We start from the raw sequence: 20512 nt of genomic DNA on the forward strand, positions 1-20512 counted from the left end.
AAAATACCACATACTTTTATTCTGGCTGGTTTATAGCTTCTCTATTTTGGCGTGAGGCAAGATACAGAGAAGGGAGTTTAAGGAAACTATGGCAAGGTGGAACATATCGATTGTGTTGCCAAAGCATACACTGCATATGCTTGTAGTTTTTATACCGTGCTGAAAATGCAGTATGGGAGTAGCTGAGGGAGAGAAAAAGAAGCAAGAAGATGATAAGATACAAGTACTGCAAGACAGTGTAATATCTTTTGCAAATGGAGATAAATGTGCAGCCCAAAGTCTCAAGTGGCAAAGTCACGTGCGAGTTACGGCAGCTTAGCACTTATTCTTGACATGCATCAAAAAATAGAAATTTAACTCTTCAGACCGCACGTTCAAGACTTCTAACCAAACTAATGCTTAAGAGGGCATACAATATTCTGCTTACACCAGATCGGACTAGGAACTATGAGAGCCTTTAATGTCAAGAAGCTGCTTTTGTTCATATTAATCCGCTCTAATTCTAAGAGGGCACTACTTTAAAATTCCAAGGAGGCACTGAAAACTTCTTTTTAAGAATATCTATTTGCATAAAGCCATCCATGAAACTGGAATTATTCTGATGCCTCCATTTAAGGAAAAAAGAAAAGAAAAATAAAGCATTTAATTTCCTTTAAAAAAAATCTGTTATTAAAAGATGCCTATCATTATAGGCCATTCCCTGTATATTTTTAGAATGTTTTGTCTTTCATACAATATTCATGACAGTGAACTCAGGTCACCCTCTCTTATTTGACAAAAGGTGATGGAAGAAAATACAGAAGTGTTTTATGCCTGAGAAAACTCTGTTCTTCAGTATGTGCCTATTTATAGGCCACTCCCAAACCCAAGGCATTCCAGCTAGAAAATGACTAAAACAACGACATCCCATCACCACTGCCTTCCGAGAACATTAATGTGTAGGTAACAAAGAATATGAAGCCTCCACATTTGAACTGAGGTTACATTAAATACTTGGGGAGCTAAGTTGAGAGCGGGGGGGGGGGGGACTCGGCTCTAAGGCAGCATTCTCTGCTGCCACCCGGTGGGCAGCAGCACCGCCGAGCAACTTCCCCCTTGAGCTCCACTCGCATTCATTAACGCGTTTTCCCGCTGATGGAAGAAACCATTTTCTCTGCGTTTAACACTTGGGTTTAGAACATGGCATTTATCTAGAGAAATAAATTAGATTAGAGGTTTAAAACCTCATCTCAGGATCCTAAGCATATAACAAACCAACATTTTCTTTGGTATGTGGAGTAACACGTATTCACTAAAGAGAAGCAAGGTAGTGACCCAGGAACACCACTTTGTCTTCCAGCCATAAAACATACATAATACACATGCACTACATATATACATAAAAACAGAAAGCAAGCTTTCTGCTAAATAATTAAATAACTGCTTTACCTTTTTAGCAGTTTCAAACTCCAGCCCTTCCAAGGCTTCCATCGCCAGTTCTTTCCAGTCAGTATCAGTTACTCCTAAACATGCAATTTGATAGGCTTCTTTAAACATTTTTCGTTCCAGATACTGATACATGGGAGCAGACTGAGGATTTCCATTGAAAAACATGTATTAGAAAGCATAATATTGAGATATAGTGGTGAAATTCTGTACATACATTGGGGGGAAAAAAATATTCTAATCACAACCATTACAAGCTCCACAGAGAATGTGTTGTTATAACAGACAGAAAACATTCTGGGACGGTTGTTATTGTATCTTCAGACACAATGAACCCGTATATTCCAAACTCGTCCATCTTGAAATCTTCAGTTCCTAGCATATTAAGTAGTAGTTAAGAATGTGAATTCTTCTGAGCATTGCACATGCTAAATATTATGTACAATAAGCCAGTGAGTGTTTTGGGGGTTGTTTCTGTTTTCAAATGCTATGGAAGCAGAGCAGAGGAAGGGTAGTTTGTTCTCAAAGGCTCAAAGCTTGACAAGTGGTACAACAGCCCAGTGTGAAGCATCCCTGGAAATGTTCCCACAGGACGAGGTAAGTAACCCTTGTGTGCCAACCCTGATGGCAAAGCTGTTTTACCAAGACTGCAACTATTAAACCCAAAACACTGACCTCAAGGACTGGCCCTAAAAGGGAATTAAAGAGAGAAACTGCCAACTGCAAGCTGACACAGAGGGACGAAGGGTCAGCACCTGCAGCTACAGCTCGAACGCTCTGGTCGAACAGGGAGCACTGCTGCCGGATTACTCCAACTCTGGGTTTGCACCCAAAGGCAGCGCACAGATCCATTTCTAAGTTATTTTCTTCAGTTTATCTGGTAGCCCCTCCCTCCAAAAGCGTGGCTTTGAAAGAGCTGCCTCTGGGATACTCCGCAGTAATTGAGCAGCACGTTGGTGCCTGCAGCACCCCGCAGCCCAGCAGAGGTGTTCAGCTCTGGCTGATGTCACGCCGCCAGCCCCACGTTAGGTGTGTGGCACGCCTCACCCCGGGCCTGTAACCACTCTAACACAATCACATGGCACTTCTGCCTTCTTCGGCGACTCTGTTTCAAATCCTGCCCACCCTTAGGTGCATGTCAGATTTCTTTCTTCCCCCTCTTTTTTTGTTTCTTGGACTGTTTTAAACTCTTCCATTGCTTCCCATAATGCAGAAAATAGCGTTTTGTGGAAGTCAATCTCTACATTTAGAATATACCATGCATTCAGACTAAAATATACAGCTTAAATATTGCCTAAACACATCTAGAGGAAGCAGCAATAAGACAGTATTTGATGTACTCATAAAAAAAAAAGAAATTAAAACCGGAGAAAAGGTATACTACAGTAAAAATACTGGAAGAGGTAACACCCACACCATATCTTCAACTTTGCTTTCAGACTATGTGCATTTGCAAGTAGAAAGGGAGAACTAGAAACAATCGATAACAGCAAAAAGGAAGTTAGCTTAATTAACAGCAAATCAACAAAAATTAAATCGATCATGCAACAGAACTTAAATAACGATGAGGAAACTGTGAACTGCAATCATTTTTGTAATGGAATATGTGTAAATCTCAGAAAAGCTTCTTCACTTCTTAAACATTGATGTTTATGAAATGCAAAGCAACACTTAATGAGATTAAAGGATTACCTGCGGAACTTCAACAGCTGACATAGAAAAAACATGAAGACAGAAGATCTTGGAGCCGTTGTAACCCACAACAAAGCCTTGAAGTTTTTGCTGATGGACGGGGAAGTTACTGGCTTTGATATTGAGGTAACCCCCTCCAGAAAAGCAAAGCATATCCTCACACTGCGTATTCCAAGCCACGCTATTAGCGTTGGGTTCCTAATGAGCAAAATAACTGATGATTACAACCGATGCACTCACATCACCTTTCCTAAGAAATATGCATCCTTCAGCTAGAATGTTGGACCTATTATAGCCTGGGCATGCACACAAACACACACGCTTCTTATTTACCTCTGTCATACTCTAAAGCCTAAAATATTCCTAAACAGATTTACAGGGACGTATTTTACATTTTAATAAACAGCTGTAATTGTCTTTGCTTGTATTTACTCATGATCAGTACTATGAAACTGTAGAACATAATATAAAATTCCACAGTACTACACTGTTAGACAGCACATTTGATTGGTCATTTTTCTGCCTGTTACAAAAAGAAAGTTACAGACCCTATCTTTGTAGCACTTCATACTTTCCATCCAGTATTCTCTGAAAATGTTTCATGAACATTAATGGGCGAACCCTTAGAGTGACTGCTAAACTGCCAATGAAGAGACAATTATGATTACTCATTTTATAGTCTGGGAATACACAACAAAGAAGTTTAGGCTTTAATTCTGTTTATACTAATGATAAAGCCAAAACACTTATTAACTGTAATGCTTCAAAGGGAACCAGACAGAGCTCTAAATTAAACGGAAAAGGTCACATGTTTAAGTGCTCTTTATCCAGCTGTTGCTCACATATCTCCTGCCTGCTAATTCCTTGTCTATCATCTCTAAAAGGGTAGTTTCAACAGAGAAACAGATCACAGTTAAATCCTACACAATGTGATTAATGGCTTAAATGACAGTTACATGAATCTCTGCACAGCAACACTTTTGGTATGTTCTGTACTCCAAATGACTTCCTGCTCCTCTTTTTTTAAAAAAAAAGACAAAAAAAGAAACAAAACACCTTTGAATTTTACCTGAAACAATAACTCTTTGGTATGAATATCATATACTAGGCAAGTATCATTTTCATCAACCACTGCCAGCTTGTTTCGGGATGCACTCATATCCAGACAGCGCACAGCTGTGGACTGCTTCAACAGGACAATCGCAAAGACATTATCCACAAATATCTTCAGGATCTGGGCAGATTTGAAACCAAAGTCAGTCCATCCGTTTTTGTTCTTAAAACTAGAAACAGCATAGCAGGTACAGCTTTAATGCTGCTTAATGCATGCAATTGCATTGGGTTTTTTTGTTCCAGAGAAACTGTGCATTAAAATGTCTGCATGAACTTTAGAGCCAGAAAATGTGAAAGACAGAATTAATCAGTTTTTAATCACAAGATGAGACTCTCTCAAAATTCTAGGTTGTAAGAGAGCATGCTGCTCCTAAGGTCCTCCCCTAAGAGCACAGAACCAATTTTATTCACAGTGAAAAGACACATACCAGACATTAAGTGTTACCTGACCATTCTTTAGACCAACTAAGAGGCCTTCTCTTCCTGGAGGTCCCCCAATTACTTTAATATAACGAATAAGAGATTCCATCAGCCATTCTCGTTCTTTAATGCCACTAAATGAGAGGCACTGCAATCTCTTCTCCTAAAGACACGAAAACACAAAACACTGCGCGGAGGTGAAGATAAAACCCGGTGCTATGCTTATACCTCCACTAGCACGTGTGCCTACTTTTACGTATAAAAATCATGAAGTCAAATAGTCAATTTAAGAGGATTCTTTAAGGTTTCCCAATGCTGTGAAAAAACACCCAACACACACACCCGCACCCCTTTTTGTAGTAGTTCACCCCCACACAAAAGTTCCCCTGGATTATGCACTAATCTATGAATTCACCAGAGGCTGTTGTAGTGGGCCCGAGCCCCCCCTGGCCCGTCACAGCCACGGCTCAGCAGCCTGTGGCACTGGGTGTCACAGCAGCCCTGCACAGGGGCCCCTTGGGGAAGGGCTGACAGAGCCTGTGCAGTGCAGCCTGCTCCCGCCAGCTACCCCGACAGCTCTCACAGTCTCAGCACACCCCAGACTGCTCTAGATTTTAAGGCACATACCTGGCATAAAATAATGTGATCTGAACAGACAACCAGCAAGTTGCATTCAAACTTTTTTACAATCTTTTCCTTCACCCGATAATACATATCTGAAGAATCATCCGAGTATAACTCGTAAATCAGGATTTTCTCCGGCATCTGGATTGCTAATCTGTTTTTGTAGATTGCAATTTTCTTTACAAGCTCTCTGCCTTTTATTCTAACTAGAGAGAAAAAACAAAACCAACACAGTATAGGCTGACACAAAAATAATGCATACAGAAATCAGAAGACTTACATTAAAATTGAATCTTTCTAAAGCCCCTCTAAAACTAAAAGCAGATTCCTGCTTGGATGTGTGTTTTTCTATCTATGTAATCTACTGCCCCCATCACAATTTATCACCCTCTGTCAACAGCACATTCTGGAGCAATACTTTGATTCCTTGCCACAAAAAGACAGTGGATATAAAGAAACAAAACCAGCACAAATCCTTGAGGCTGCAAGTAAGAAAAATAAGCTAAATATGAGGTACAGTATTTTTATCTCATTTGCAGAGATTAAAACCTTATCTTAAAATCCTCTGCCCCTCCCAACGTCCTTTTAAATCCCCACATCTTTCATTAAGCTTGTCAGCGCTGATCCTCCAGAATCCAAGTTTACACTCTCATCCTGCAAACAGTATTCCTCAGTTCTACTGTCAAAGTGACAACAATCTGTCTCGTCCATGCAGCACATATTCCAAACGTTCTGATGGATATTAGTTAAAAAAAACCCCCAACAACAACAAAACAGAACGAGAGCGACGCTTTGGCCTGACTGCAAGTGTGAAATTACCTTTTTGTTCAGTGATGAGGTGCTGGACAATAACATCAGTCATGCTGTCTCTGTAAGCATAGCGATCCTTATAAAGGCCATGAACAGTGCTGAAAATCAACTGATAAAAGGATATTGTTCCATCTTGGCATCCTACTGCCTGAACACAAGAAGAAAATAATTTTAGTTAAACGGCACATGTAGGTGAGAATTGGCAAAACGCGTAGCATTTATATAAACGTTATGTTCCCTTCCTGCATCATGTATAGATCGATACCAATTACAGCCTGCTTGTACCTAAACCCTGGTAACTGCAAGCAAAAGGAGGGCTGATCTCATCACAGACCACGGAGAGCACCATGCTGGACGGGTGGGGTCTGCCTTGGTTCTGTTGGCGGTTGTTTTTTGGAGGGGTGGGGGGACTGTTTTTAAACTCGCTCTGTGTCTGTTCACATTTGTGCAAGGACACATGGTGCAGCGTTTAAGCCTGACAGTTGCCTTGCAGGCATTTTCCACAAGGCGTAATGCTGGAAACTCGAACAGATCTGAATGTTTTCTTCCCATCGTGAAATTAGATTGGGTCAACCTAGAAGGTTCACATTTTTTCTACTTTTCCCTCCTCTTTTTTAATCAAAATGCAGCAAATGCCTTTCCTTCAGAAAACAGGTGTTATGCTCATTCACAGCCTTCTACAGCCCAAGTTTTACTTCTTCAGGATATTTTTAACGTTGGTGGTACTTCCAGGACCTCACTAGACACTGCTTAGGTTCTGCTGCCTCACTAAGAGAGTCTAGTCTAAGCCACTGAGTTTGAAACTCATGGTCTTAACTTACACGACAAATTGCCTGTGAAAACGTCAGAGAAACCTACTCACCACATAGTTGGAGTCTGGTTTAACTTTGCACGTCCACACCCAACTGCTTTGCTCTCCGATGGTACCAAGACGCACCCCATCCTTCGTGAAGAGGGAAACTTGTTTATCTGAACCTCCCAGTAAAATATACTCTCCTTTAGTAAAATAGCTAACACAACAAGGATCAAAATTGAGCAGTCTGTCCTTCCCAACCTACAAGGGAAAACAAATTAGAAAAAAAAAAAAAATCAAAACTATTGATCATTTCACATTTTCCCAAGGCAACAAGTGCTGTCACTGATACCATCCTCTCATCTCTCCGGCCACGCACAGCTCCTCCATACCCCAGAACCACTGGATATATTAACATTCCCAAGGGCAATTCTAAAACACATCCAAGAATCCCTCCCATCCCAGTCTACTCAAAACACAAGCAACTCACAAAACCCTCTCTAGCCAGCTGAAAAAAATTACAAAGATGTCCTCTACAAACCAGCAAACCACAGGGCAAAAGCCAGCAATGTTGTAAGGGCTTTAATACAAGAACTGTAGGACAACATCTGAGTTGCCACGCGATAAACAAGAGCTGAAGGAAAAGATGGTTAAAAAAAAGAGCAGACACATAAAAGGTTGGGAAAGCAGAAAACTTTTAACATAGCTAATAAAGCACTGGTATACAAACACTCTGAATACAGGACACAAAACAGAATCAGAAATACCCTGCCACTCCCGAATGCACTTTCTAGAACATACCTGTTTGCCACTAAGCTGGTAAAAGGAAAGTTTCTGACCCCAGTCTGCCACAGCTAAAATATCATTGCGTTCATCTCTAACAAAAAAAGAAAAAAATTATGTAGTAATTCTACAGTGATTTATTAATAAATTTCTTAGAGCAACTGAACCAAGTAATAGAATAGCAGAATTTACTCCATATTACTCTCTAAAAAAACCACAACCTGAAAGGACAACAGATATATCATGCCACTTAAAACCAAGGAAGCCAGCTTGGGGACACAGAGGGAAAATCAGTCTCCTTTCCAGGAGTAACTGCAGAGCCTGATGTATGATTCACGTACAGCTGTGCAGGCAGCGGGCACAGCGACGCGGACGGTCCCCCAACCGGACGCAGCACCTGGGCCCCGATTCTGACTTTAGCTACAGTAGTGCAAAGCCACCGTAACATCAGAGTCGATGCAGCTGGGAGAGAGCCAACTGCAATTACCAGTGCAAGGCAGGAAAAAAAATTAAAAATTGTTCATGTGAGACAAGCAGCAGACTGAGGAAAGGCTTCAGGCCTCAAATCTGTTAAGTCTGGTATTCTGACATGATCTGTTCAGCTTGCAGCAAAATATGAGAGTCACCTCCACAGCTTCTTGCCTAGGAAGAAGGGAGATGGCAATCTGAAGATTCTGCTGCAAATAATGCCTCTAGCCATAAACTGAACAAAAAGGGAACAGACAAAAACACCTAATGAAAAGCTGTTCAGCAAGCACCCTCCCGCTGCTCAACGCGTGATGCACACACCTGTGGGGAAAAGCAACACGCTTTTAAGCATTTTTTAAGAACTCTCTCATAATGAACACACACAAGCAGAATAAATTAAGACCATACAGGCAACTATTAATCTAGAATTTCCTAACTTTTGAGTATCTAATTTTGTACCTCGGGTAATACTCTCTGCCCTTGGTCCTTTTTGTCAATTACTGTTCTCCGGACATTCTTTTGAAGTTTCACTCACAAGTTGAAATGCATAGAGGGATCTTTTTCCTCATGGTCTTCACCCTCCTGCCAGGCCTGGATTTCAGCCCTGGAATCTCCTCTAAATAGCTGTGAGCGGACTCCTCTTCCTCATCTGCTCTACTCCAAAAACTGCCCCACCTACTGCAACAGCGATTGTTTATCCCCATACCTGGGACAATACTCCCTCTGAAGTGAAAACACAGCTCTCCTCTCTTCTCTGATCCAAACAGAACCTGCCCACCTACACCCCCGCCAAAATAAAAAACCAAAACAACACAAAAAATAAATGTTTCTTGAGATCTGGTGAGGCCGCCCCTCGCTGAGTGGGTTCAGTGTTGGGCCCCTCACCCCAAAAAGGCCATTGAATGACTCGAGCGTGGCCAGAGAAGGGCAACGGAGCTGGGGCAGGGTCTGGAGCACAGGTCTGCTGGGGAGCGGCTGGGGGAACTGGGGGGGTTCAGTCTGGAGAAGAGGAGGCTGAGGGGAGACCTCCTGGCCCTCTGCAACTCCCTGCCAGGAGGGGGCAGAGAGGGGGGCGTTGGTCTCTTCTCCCAGGCAACAAGTGATAGAACAAGAGGGAATGGCCTCAAGTTGCACCAGGGGAGGTTCAGATTGGATATTAGGAAACATTTCTTCACCAACAGGGTTGTCAAGCCCTGGAACAGGCCGCCCAGGGAAGTGGTGGAGTCGCCTCCCTGGAGGTACGTAAAAGACCTGTAGATGTGGCTCCTAAGGACATGGTTTAGTGGTGGACTTGGCAGTGCTAGGTTAACAGTTGGACTCGATCTTAAATGTCTTTTCCAACCTGAGTGACTCTAAGATCTAAGTGGAACTTGTTCCCAGTTTCTCCATTCAATTAAAGACTGGCAGCAAAGCCAAAACCCCAATACATAATCACTTTAAAAAAGGTAACGTGCATGGCATTAATCTGTTTCAGCAGGGATAAAAGTCAAGCCTTTCTGCAATCAATAAGCCAAGGATTATCTATTCAGCATGAAAAAAAGGAAGAATGAAATTATTTACCTGGATGGATTCCAACAAATTGACCATATTGGAGATGAAGCACCCCCTGTACGCTCTATTTTAACTTTCTCTTCACCATTTTTATTCCTTATGCTGACAATGCCGTTGAACATCCCCAAAGCAAGGTACTGGCCATCATTTGTCCAGCTGGTAAAACACACACATACTGAAGAGAAAACTACTAAAAACAAGCAGCAGGAAGGTAGGATGGTACAGCATACTCAAATAGGGTGATAGATTGAAATATACTTCGAAGAGGGAGTTCTGGGAAGTAGCCAGTAATCCTACAGTTTGTTTATGCATCTAAATCCACATTTATGGCAACAGCATGCACTACAGCAAGAACATTTTATAATATATACAGAAATAAAAAAATGTAGAAATAAAAAAAAAAAAAAGATATATCATCTGCTTGCAATACTTCTAGCATGTGCTAAGTAACAGATACATTTTGGGGGATGACAGTGTTGGCAGTAGACCAGACTGTTTTAAAAGCCACATTTAGACACTGATCAGATAAAACTGCATGGTGGGGGACAGAGGAGACGTGGTTTCTGCTCTCGCCTCTGCTGCAGTTAGATGGACTTTACACAGGTTAATGCAACCTTGCTTCAGGTTCCCTGTAATATCTCCTTGTACTGAAAATATCAACAACGCTGGGGATGAACAGCTCTACAAACAAAAAGCATAATTATTTTTACCTCTACCTTCATTTTATTGCTATTGTACAAGATGGCTAAACAGAGGCAGAGAGAAGTTAAAGACACTTGCTCAAGAGCAGAACGCACCTCTCTGATGCTTTCAGAAGAATCTGGTTATGAACAGCACCAAATAAAAACCGAATGCCTTTGCTACTGGAAAAGGAAGGGAGGTGGGGAAGCTCTCTCTGAGAAGATCACCCAAGAAAGAACAAATCACCTTTGATAAATATTAGTCATATTCCTCCTGGAGCATTCCAAGTACTCCTGAGGTACTTTAATGCTGCGAATGGCAAAGCAGCACCCTGGTGCTGAGCAGCAGGGCGGGAGCTCCCCTCGCGCTGCCAGCTGCGCTCTGCACACGCTGCACTACTGCAACGTTTTCACGTAAAGCCTGCATAGTATTTTGAATGGTTTGTATTGAAACTAACTTAAATGACACGGGTAATCCTTAGAACTTACCTACAGCAAGTAATCTTACTGCTAGTTTTATGTTTAGAGACTGACTTCTGCTCAGGAGACCACAAGCCTTGATTAAAGCAAACAAAAAGCCAAAGTAAATTACAAGTGAACATTTACCAGCGTTCAGATCAGAAACCAATATTGTCAGAAAACTCAGCTGGGACTTCAGAGGGATCAAAGACTCATCCACAGCTACAAGGACATTTAAACACATATTATTTATCAGTAAACGGGAAAAGAAATCTAATACAGAGGATATCACTGCAAAAAACCATAGTAATGAAGTAGTACACTTCACCCTGTGGCACCTCACTACACAGTCCTTTCCAACTGAGTTTAAGTGATTTAAATAAGTATCTAACGTTACTTAACTTTAGCTACCTTTATATCTCACCTCTTCTGGATATAAAGAACTGCATCTACCTGTAGTTAGCTTCACTGTACAGCTTCAATAGAATTTACTGGCTTAATGGAAAAGTTAGAGGAAGCAGACATACCAAAATCACTGGAGGAGCAGGATGCCAACTGATGAGTAAGAGGATTGTATGAAACGCACTGTATAGAGTCATTATGCCTAGAACGAAGTTACAATCATATTTCAATAAATCATTCTTAAATGCCCCCTTTTCTGACTTTCAGCAAGATAGCTGAAAGGTCTACCAGATGCCAGAAATAATTCGATCAGTTTATACTACATCAAATTAATCTGCAATTACTGTAAACTGAATCAGTAATAAACCCTTAAAAAAAATGTCTCTAAGTGGAAAGATTCACTGTATTTCATCAAGATTAGCTAAAAATGTACATAGATGGTGGTTTGTGAAATATGATTAAAGGTTATATCCAAATTCTAAACCACGTATGCTTGTGTATGCTCCTACTAGTACACTAGCTTGTACTTACTAACTAGCAATAAACGTGCATGCACATTCAGCAACGGAATCTGAAGATGTCACTTAAGAGGGATGACGGAAACAAAGCCAGGAGAAAGATGAAAATACACCAAAAGTACCAAACCTTATATTTAACTTGGTCTTTGAACCAGAATTATATTAATTTTATTATACAAGATGAGTCATTCTGCTTCACTTTATTTCAACATACAGAGTTTCCCCAGTTCTCTGTCAGCCCTCTAAACTCAGAGATTTATCTAGACCTCCCACCCTCTTTTATGCCTTTAATTGCTTTCCTGCCTCATCCTGATACTTCTGTTCTATTCCTCTTCCCTCTCCTGCTCCCCCTGGCATTTTCTCTGACCTTAGTCAACCTTCTTCCAGCTCTAACAGCACGTACTCTGTGACAGCAGAAGCGCAAACTCAAAGCCCATTTCTGAGAGGCACAGAACTGAAAGGCACCACTTACGTGTATTTCAGAATTCCTTCTAACTTTGAAGTCCAAATTATCACACTTTTATCAGCCGAGCCAGATGCAAAACGTTTGCCTAGGAATTAAATGGAATTTAAATCCCACACATACAAGAATCGCTTTCACTCCAAATAGTCAAATCAAAGAGAGAGCAAGAAGTTCTTATACTTGACACGGCTCAAGGAACGAGGGGCCCAACACTGCAAGTGTCTTGATGTGACTGTGCTTCCCCAGCTACCTGGAACTCCCATGACTCTGCTACTCCCTCGGAGCGTCAAAGCCCGGCGCGTCCTTCCAACCCTGCCAGGCACAGCTGGAGATTTATGTTAACAGTGTCAAGGGAAAACCAGTGCATTTTCACAAGTATCCCCTGTAACTTAAACAGCAGTATTTGAGAGGAAGGCCTCCGAGTCCACAGTGAGTCCCCACAGAATGAGAACCAGAGACAGTGAAAGAAGTGGAAGCAGAATAAGGTCTGTAGTGAGCGTGGCAACATGTGAAGGATCGGGAGATTGGAAGCTTTGGGATAGAGGAGCCACGGGAATAAAAATCAGGGGCAGGTGGAGTACTAGAAAGAGGAATCTCTGGGGTAAACCTCCTCCCTTTACCCCACAAACATAAATTCAACCATCACTGAAGCAGAAGGGGAGGGGAAGCAGGGACTGCTGTTCTTGGATTAACAGGCAGCCTTACGTGTAAAATACAGGAGATCTGCACGTAGTGTTTGTGGAGCAGCTCAAACTCTCTGTTAAAAACCAACCAACCAACCCACCAGCGCTCACACACGTTCAGAATACTGCTCCTGAAACAACCCCGACTTCTGTACTGATCAACCGGCAACAAGAGATGGAAGACAGGCACTTTACGAGCCAGACTAACAAAGCCCCACAAAGAGATATTTACCATCTTTAGCATAAGCCACACAGTACACAGTGTCCTTGTGTCCTTTCAAAGGCTGAATTAAGGTTCCATCAGAAGTATCATATACCTGTTTAAACAAGGGGGGGGGGGAAATACAAATACAAACATAAAAACATACCTAAAAAATCTTCCAGGGAGGACTAGGATATAAAATTGCTGAAGGCCAACAAGATTATACACTTTGCGTTTGCTTTTTTGCGTAGCAGTCTGTGCAAGACAGTTTTAGAGTACAGAAGCAGCTTTCCCTAACATAATTCTTCCTAGGAATGAAAGGAGGCTCGGCACTAGAAAATTACACGCACAAAAGAAATTTCCCCACGGCTCATTTGGCCAGCTTGTTTTACTTCCTTCCCGTCTTTCCGCACGTTAGGTGTTTAAACATGACAAGGTACTGGAAAGGCCCATTCCAGCAGCCCTGCCAGTGACAAGCCCCGCGGTCCCGCGCCGCAGCGCGGGCAGCACCCGCTACGCCAGTCCCTGCGCCCACCCCTCGGAGCGGGAACCCCGCTGCTCTCGCCGGTGGGCAGGGGACCCAGGGACCCGCTCAAAGCTTCAGCCACAGCTTCTCAGAAAGCAGGGATGTGAGTTTGAGCTTCCTTCCCCTTTTCACAGAGATCCGTGTGAAAGTTGTAACAAGGCAGTGTTTGTATACCATGCCACTGCGCTCTTGGGTGCAGGTTAATGGATTTCAAACTACCGGGTGAGGTGCGAAAAGATAAGATGATGCAAGGAAATTAAATCTCATTACTTTTGGAAGTAAGAGCTTAAAACTTGCTAAGAAACATTAAAAAGCTTCAAAAACACTTTACAGTTAGCATGCATTAATATGTATGTAGATATGAGGCTGGACGAGTAGAGATAAGAGGATTTTTGATAGGTTATATTCATAAATTAATACGAAAGAAATCGTATTTGTACAGCTGTAACTGCAAGAGGAAAAAGAAGTTTCCCTACCAGCAGCCTATTTCCAGCAGCAATTATCAACTGAGTCCCATCCGGTTTGAATGCGAGATCATAAATACTGAAGAAGAAAACAAGAACAACAAAGCCCCCCAAGAAAACCCCGTATTAGTAGGCAGAAGATAAGCTTCCTTTAACCTCAAGGGTGCCACATACCCAGAATCGTTAACCGGGCATTTGAGAGTGTATCTGATTCCTGAGAAATCTCCCCAGACCCGGCGGCCCCTCCGTGAGGGCCCCCCTGTGCCGCCTCTGCCCACCGCCGAGGCTCGGGGCCGCACTCTGGGAGGAGCCCGCAGCGGCGGCCCCGCGGGCAGAGCCACTGGCCTTGCGCTAAACGCGAAGTGAAAAGAGCAGAAACCCCCCAGCCAGACGCCGCGTCCCGGGAGCGCCGGTACGGCCCAGGAGGCCGCGGGAACGCTGCCGCTCCCGCCCGCGGCTGGCCGGCCGAGGGGAAGGCCAGGAGAAGGGACACCCAGCCCGGGACCCGCGGCAGAGCCCGGCGCGGCCCCGGCGAGCTGCCCCGGGCCGCCCAGCCGGCCGCCGGGAGTCACCGCCGCCGGGCCCGGCACCGCTCCCCGGGGGCCACGGCCGGCCAGCCGGGCCGCCCCCGGCCCGCAGCCCCAGGGCCGCTCACCACTGCTCGGCCTTGTCACGCCAGGTGAGCGCTGCCCGCATCGCCGGGCCGGGCCGGGCCGCCCGCGCGGTCCCGCCTCAGCGCCGCCACCGGGCCGCTGCTCCCCCGCGCCGGCGGCGCCACGGGCAACGCGCACGCGCCTGGGGCCGGCGGGCCGCCGCGGCGGCAGGGGGCGCCCCGCGGGGCCCGGGCGCGCTTGCGCGGGACAAAGCGCGGGAGCGGCGGCGGGGGCGGTGCCGCGGGGCGTCACGTGATGGAGGCGCTGAGATGGCGGCGGCCGGTGTGGCGCGGGGGGCCGGCTGCCCGCGCCCTGCCGCCCCCCCCGCGGCGGGGGGACCCGCCCGGGCGCCGCCTTCCGCGGGCGGCAGCGGGCGGGGGGCGGCCGAGGATGGGGGGGGCGGCCTGGCGAGGATACCGGCCGCGAGCGGGCCCGGCGCCGTCCCCAGCGGCTGGCAGCGGGTGGCCAGCCGGCGGCGGTCGGGCAGGACGGCGGGGAGGATCGACGTTCACTTCGTGAGGTGAGGCCGGGGCCGGCGGGCGCGTCTGGGGACAGCCCTCGGCGATGGGCGGCCGAGCGCCCGCCGCCTCCGGGCAGGTGGCTGTCTCCTCGCGGTGCTGCGCGGTCGTGCGGCAGCTCCTGTGCCCGCCCTGCACGGCGCTCCGGGCGCGGCGGTGTAGTTCCCGTAGGGTTGTCTGTAAGCACTTCGTGCGAGCGCTTTTTGGTCGGGTCACAGAATTTTGTCTAGGCATCACCCTGTCAACTACTTTTACCATTTCTTTTTTTAAGCACGAGAGGGGTTTTTTTTAAGTGAAGAGCAAGAAAATGAGTAACTCCTCGCTAATTTACTTTTTTTTCCTACTGCAGTCCTGAAGGAATTAAGCTAAGATCAAAAATCGAACTTGTGAAGTATTTGCAGAGAATTGGTGAGACAACGCTAAAAGCAGAAAACTTTGATTTTGCAGCTCCTCATCAGAGGAGTGCCCCTTCGAGGGTGAAAAGATCCGGCACAAAAGCTGCAGGAACTGTTTTGGAGAATGGGGATTGTCACAGTCAAGTGCAAGACCTCAGTGGACAAAATGGTGCAGAGGGTGACATTCAGAACGTTCAGACTGGAGATGAACACCTGGAAGATCTTGCATCTGCTCTGGAGAGTGAAGATTCGGTCGTGAAAGGCATAAACCCGGAGGACTGTTTGAAAACCAAAAGGAAGAGGGTGGGTGGAAAAAGTGTTCAGAATAAGAAAACTGTAAAGAGCTCCGAAAAGAGGAATCGAGGGAATACCCAAAACAAAAGGCAGAGAAGAGCATGTAACAAACAGGAGACGGAGTGTGTTCAAAGCAAGAAGCTCTGTAGGCAGGCAGAGACGCGTGTCGCTGGTAGCCAGGGTGTAGGGGATCAGAACTCGGACCCTGAGGGTGCGGGAAGGACTCTGCCGAGCACATCCAGGTCCGGGCCAGACACACGGCGGAGGTCTTTGGGAGCTCTCGCACAGAGGGCGCTGGAGAGCCGGGCAGAGGGCGTGCAGACAGGCTCTAATGACCCACCTCCCCCGGAATCTGAGGAGAAAACCCACGGACTGAAAACTGGGGAAAAGACAGATCAAGGGAGTCCAGGTAACCAGGATTTTAAACCTTACACAAATGGATGCTGACGCCTTGCACTATGTGACCAGACAAGCTTGGCAGGAGTTACAATGCCACCAGGTACACGTGTGGCTTTGAGCAGAGTGTGATCTGAATGTCCTGCCAGGGGTTCTGCTGGCTCCTTGACCACAGTATTCTGTCTCGGGTCAAGCTGCTTTGACAGCTGAATCTGTCCAATTTCTTTACCCAGCAGCATTTAACTTAGTGCAGATTTATTCACAACTGGAACTTACTCTGCCGTCACTAGCTGTATAGTACAATACAATAATGTTCAGTACCTTCGCTGCACTAACTCTTTCAGTGTTGTTGCACGGTTGGTCAGCTTGCTCCGTGAAAAAGGCTAGTTTTGGCTTGTTTCATGTGCTAGAGTGTGCGGACAACACTTCATCCTTGGTTGTAGTTTGAGCCTGTTTCCTCAGACTGTGGCAAAGTAATGGTTTATCTTCTGAAGATTTTTTTTTTTATAGAGTTGAAATACAGTGGAGTACTGGGGTGGCTCTAAAGCATGTTTATGTTCTGTACACCTACAAGAAATCCTTGTATTTCCATCACAACGTTAAGTGGGAATGGTGTCTGAAACATGACAGCAAAGTACTTGGGTTTTTTTCTTTTTAATGCTAAAGTATTATTTCTTTACAGAAGAGTGTATCCCACAAACACAAGTGGATCGGAGGAAGACAAGTCCGTATTTTTCAAGTAAATACAGTAAAGAAGGTATAATATTCTTTAAGGATTTTTTTTTTATGGGGGAAGGAATAGGATGGGTCAAGATCAACTGTTGTTATGGGCAATCTCCTCTGGTTTTAGGCTGGCCATGCTTAGGCGGCGTCGGAGAGCTCGGCTTGCTGCACTAGTGCTGGTCTTGTCCCATTTTGAACCTGGGTGGTTGGTGCCTTGCAGGCGGCTGTTAAAGCCTCGGCAGCTGTGAGTGGTGGGTGAAGGGGCTCTGGGGAAGCTCTGCAGGTGCCGAGGTGTTTCCCCTGTGGGGGGCAACCCGCTGCCCTGCGGTGGCTGCTCTGTGCCTCCCCGGGAGTGGCAGGAGCGGGGCAGGGCTGTCCCTCGGGAGCGTACGGAGCGTGGACCTGGGGCACGAGCAGGCAGCCTGGGCTCTTACTGCGGCCTCTGCCAGGGGACACACAGTCCCTTGCAGCTCTCTGAAATTTCTGTGGGAGTTGCCATTGCTCCATCCACATATAGTGCTGCCCCAAAGGTGAATCTGCTTCAAAAGGTCTCTGTTTTTTTAAATTGTTTTCATTTAAATAGGCAAATCCATCCTTCACTACCCAATAATTTTTCCTGTATTGCCTCTGTGCAGCTCCCAGCCCACCTAGAAGGAAGGCCCTCAGAAAATGGACTCCTCCACGTTCTCCTTTTAATCTGATCCAGGAAACGCTTTTCCATGATCCATGGAAACTTCTCATTGCAACCATATTTCTCAATAAAACTTCAGGTAAATAGAGTAATACAATTTCATGTGGTGTAAATGTTGGGGTGGTGGTATAGGGTCAGAACAGCTGACATTTTTAAAGGCATTAATGAAAGAATAAAGGCATATTAATTTGTGTCAGTGTAAAAAAAAAAATAAATCTTTCATTTGCCTCTGAAAAAGCTTGCTTCAAAAAGTGTACATAGGTAATCAAAACAGAGAATTACCTGCACAGCCTCCTGTTCACAGTGGTTTTGTTCACTAGGTAAAATGGCAATTCCTGTGCTCTGGGAGTTCCTTAAGAAGTATCCCTCTCCTGAAATAGCCAGGGCTGCAGACTGGAAAGAAATGTCAGAGCTGCTGAAACCTCTCGGCCTCTACGAACTCAGAGCAAAAACTATCATCAAGTTCTCGGGTAGGTTTCCCTGGATGTGTCTGTGAAGGGTATAAATTATACTAGCAAAACAAAGAGCATTATTATGCTCTCTGACTTTTCCTTCTGTTTGGCAAATAATGGTAGTGGTTTGTTTTATGCAGCGTTGGGATATGTGGGTCTTACATATGCAGAGCTGTTGATCCTGTTGTCTTAATTGGGAATAAAATAACATACAGATAACGGGTTCTGCCAGAGACCATGGTCTGGGAGAGTTCTTTGAGTGGGAAGAGATACAGACACCTGCAGGGCTGAATCTTGTGTTCTGCGGCACTATGATAAGGTGGCTCTGCTGTGGTTTGCATCAGGTGACCTCCTGGAGGCCCTTCCAAGCTGAATTTTTCTATGATTCTGATATTTTCTGTACTTAGAATGAAAGTATTCCTCTGTGGGCTCTGAGGAGAGAAGTGTAATTGAAACTCACCCAGAGTGACTTGTTGAAAAGGTGTTTAGTACACACCCCGTTAGGGATTCATCGCCTACTGTCACCAGGAAACAGCTGGAACTTGTGTTTTCCACTTAAAATGCTCCAAAGCAGAGCCGTGTTGCCGTAGCAGAGCAGTGGGGGTTTGTCGGGGGTGGCTCTGCGGGTGGCGAGCCGTGTGCCTGTTGCAGGTGAGTACCTGGGCAAGTGCTGGAGGTACCCGATCGAGCTGCACGGCATCGGCAAGTACGGGAACGACTCCTACAGGATCTTCTGTGTCAACGAGTGGAAGGAGGTGGGTGCTGCGGGTGCTGCGTCCCTGGGCTTGTGCCTGGGGACTCCCTTGGATTAAAAGAACAGGATAGCACTTCTTCCATCTTCAGTAGGTTGGATTCTCAGGATGTACCTTTTACAAGTCTGAACCTGTAAATCAAGACTTGTCACCTTCTGTGATTTTTTTTCCACTTTTCACGGTGTTCTTTCTTCCTTGTGGGGGTGAGAGCCTTTTCCCTGCTCTGGTTTAGGCCCAGGTTCCCTGTTCCCCGCTGGCCGGATCCCAGCATCCCTCTGTCACTGGTGTTGGTGGGGCCTTGGCCATGGTGGGTGGCAGCGAGGGGCTGTTCTGCTCTCCGGATTCCTGGGGGGTGGGTGGTTTTGGGGTGACCCCCTGTCCCTTTGGTTGCTGTAGGTAGAGGCACGGCCTTTCGCTGCTCCCTGCACAGCTGGGAGGGGGAAATAGGCAGGGCAGCATTGTATGAGAAGGTGCTTTAATAAAAACTAACCGCTTTTGCTGTGTTTAGGTGCAGCCGCAGGACCACAAGCTGAGCGTGTACCACAACTGGCTCTGGGAGAACCGCCAGAGGCTGAAACTTGAGTGAGGGAAGGCGGCCCCCCCGGCCCTGCCCTGGGCCCCTGCTCACCCCCATCTTAATGTAAATGTTGTGTTTGCTCAGGGCAGGGGTGAAATGAAATGGTTAAAATCTCCATACTTTTTTTTAATAAAGGTGTCCCGGTTGTGGTGGTGTCTGCTCAGGCTGTAGGGGCTGGGGGTCAAGGGGCAGGGCTCAGGCTGCCCCCCAGAGCAGGCTGCAGCCTTCAGGCCTGTCTTGGTGGGGCTGGAGCAGGGTTTGAGCCCTGGGTTGTTGCCTCAAACCTCCTCCCCCAAGGCCCAGCTTCCCTCGTTGCTGCTCGTGGTGATGGTGAGCAGGCCTGGCAGTGGCTTAGTTCTGTTCCACTGATGGGAAAACCCTTTTCTGAGCCCAGCTGGGCTGCTGAGGCTGCACTCCCCCCTGCCCTGCAGCTGCCCCCCGAGGGAGATGGCTGCCTCGGTCTCCAAAGATCTCTGGTGCGGAAGGCGACGGACAGCAGCTGGGGCTGGGGAGAGGCAGCAGCTCCCCTCGCAGCTGGGGAGCCTTGGGGATGGAGGGAAGAGCTTCCCTCAGCGCTCCGCAAGGAGGAGTCTGGGGAGCAGCAAGGTGTGTGGAGCGGGCGGGAGGGCTGAGCAGCCCGGGGCGACCTGCAGCCCGGGCCTGAGTGTCTGTGGTGGTGCTCTGGCCTCGGGACCGCTGGGGCCCTGCAGAGCCCCCTCACTGGGTAACGGTGCTCTCGGGGCATTTCCCGCTGTATTTCACCACCAGCGAGCCCCAGGAGGGAGGTCGCCCTCCTCCCCTCACCCCTGCACCGTGCCCCCCGGCTCTGCTCATGCTGCAGAACCTCCTGCGCGGGCAGACGCTGACGATGGGGGGAGTGTTCGGGAGGAAGATCCCGAGAGCAGATTTCACTGGCATCATCAGAGTGGAACTGCGAAGGAGCGAACGGCTGCAGTCCCGGATGAATTCTGCAGAGCACACGGTG

General features: G+C 46.5%; 2 protein-coding genes across 6 annotated transcripts in view; one reads left to right on the forward strand and one right to left on the reverse strand.

Annotated features, from left to right (window-relative positions):
• The window catches only part of IFT122 (intraflagellar transport 122), a 32438-nt gene extending 17591 nt beyond the window's left edge, over positions 1-14847 (reverse strand). For 2 of the 5 annotated variants that reach the window (XM_074913840.1, XM_074913839.1), the window contains exons 1-15: positions 14732-14847; positions 14089-14155; positions 13117-13201; positions 12211-12289; positions 11346-11422; positions 10849-10915; positions 9689-9835; positions 7679-7754; positions 6943-7138; positions 6094-6228; positions 5278-5480; positions 4676-4813; positions 4187-4351; positions 3118-3315; positions 1429-1569 (exon numbers count right to left, since the gene is read on the reverse strand). In XM_074913840.1, the coding sequence (XP_074769941.1) occupies positions 1429-1569; positions 3118-3315; positions 4187-4351; positions 4676-4813; positions 5278-5480; positions 6094-6228; positions 6943-7138; positions 7679-7754; positions 9689-9835; positions 10849-10915; positions 11346-11422; positions 12211-12289; positions 13117-13201; positions 14089-14155; positions 14732-14772 (1815 nt within the window). In that variant the 5' untranslated portion in view covers positions 14773-14847. Of the gene's footprint in view, positions 1-1428; positions 1570-3117; positions 3316-4186; positions 4352-4675; positions 4814-5277; positions 5481-6093; positions 6233-6942; positions 7139-7678; positions 7755-9688; positions 9836-10848; positions 10916-11345; positions 11423-12210; positions 12290-13116; positions 13202-14088; positions 14156-14731 lie in introns of all 5 variants that reach the window. The other 3 variants (XM_074913843.1, XM_074913841.1, XM_074913838.1) reach the window with 2 other exon arrangements.
• Positions 14848-14998: 151 nt separating this feature from the next.
• Positions 14999-19676, forward strand: MBD4 (methyl-CpG binding domain 4, DNA glycosylase). The gene is made up of 7 exons (XM_074914593.1): positions 14999-15249; positions 15597-16345; positions 17015-17089; positions 17691-17825; positions 18067-18216; positions 18850-18953; positions 19459-19676. Exons 1-7 carry the CDS (start codon positions 14999-15001, stop codon positions 19534-19536), a joined length of 1542 nt encoding a protein of 513 aa, XP_074770694.1. The 3' UTR covers positions 19537-19676.
• The last annotated feature ends 836 nt before the right edge of the window (positions 19677-20512 follow it).

Source organism: Athene noctua, chromosome 10 (assembly GCF_965140245.1).
Source record: "Athene noctua chromosome 10, bAthNoc1.hap1.1, whole genome shotgun sequence".
In the NCBI taxonomy this organism is placed as follows: domain Eukaryota; kingdom Metazoa; phylum Chordata; class Aves; order Strigiformes; family Strigidae; genus Athene; species Athene noctua.

Coding starts and splice junctions, on each gene's coding strand:
- MBD4 (XM_074914593.1), top strand. CDS start 14,999: ATGGCGGCGGCCGGTGTGGCGCGGGGGGCCGGCTGCCCGCGCCCTGCC. Junction 18,217..18,849: donor AACTATCATCAAGTTCTCGG/GTAGGTTTCCCT, acceptor TGCCTGTTGCAG/GTGAGTACCTGGGCAAGTGC. Junction 18,954..19,458: donor GTGTCAACGAGTGGAAGGAG/GTGGGTGCTGCG, acceptor TGCTGTGTTTAG/GTGCAGCCGCAGGACCACAA.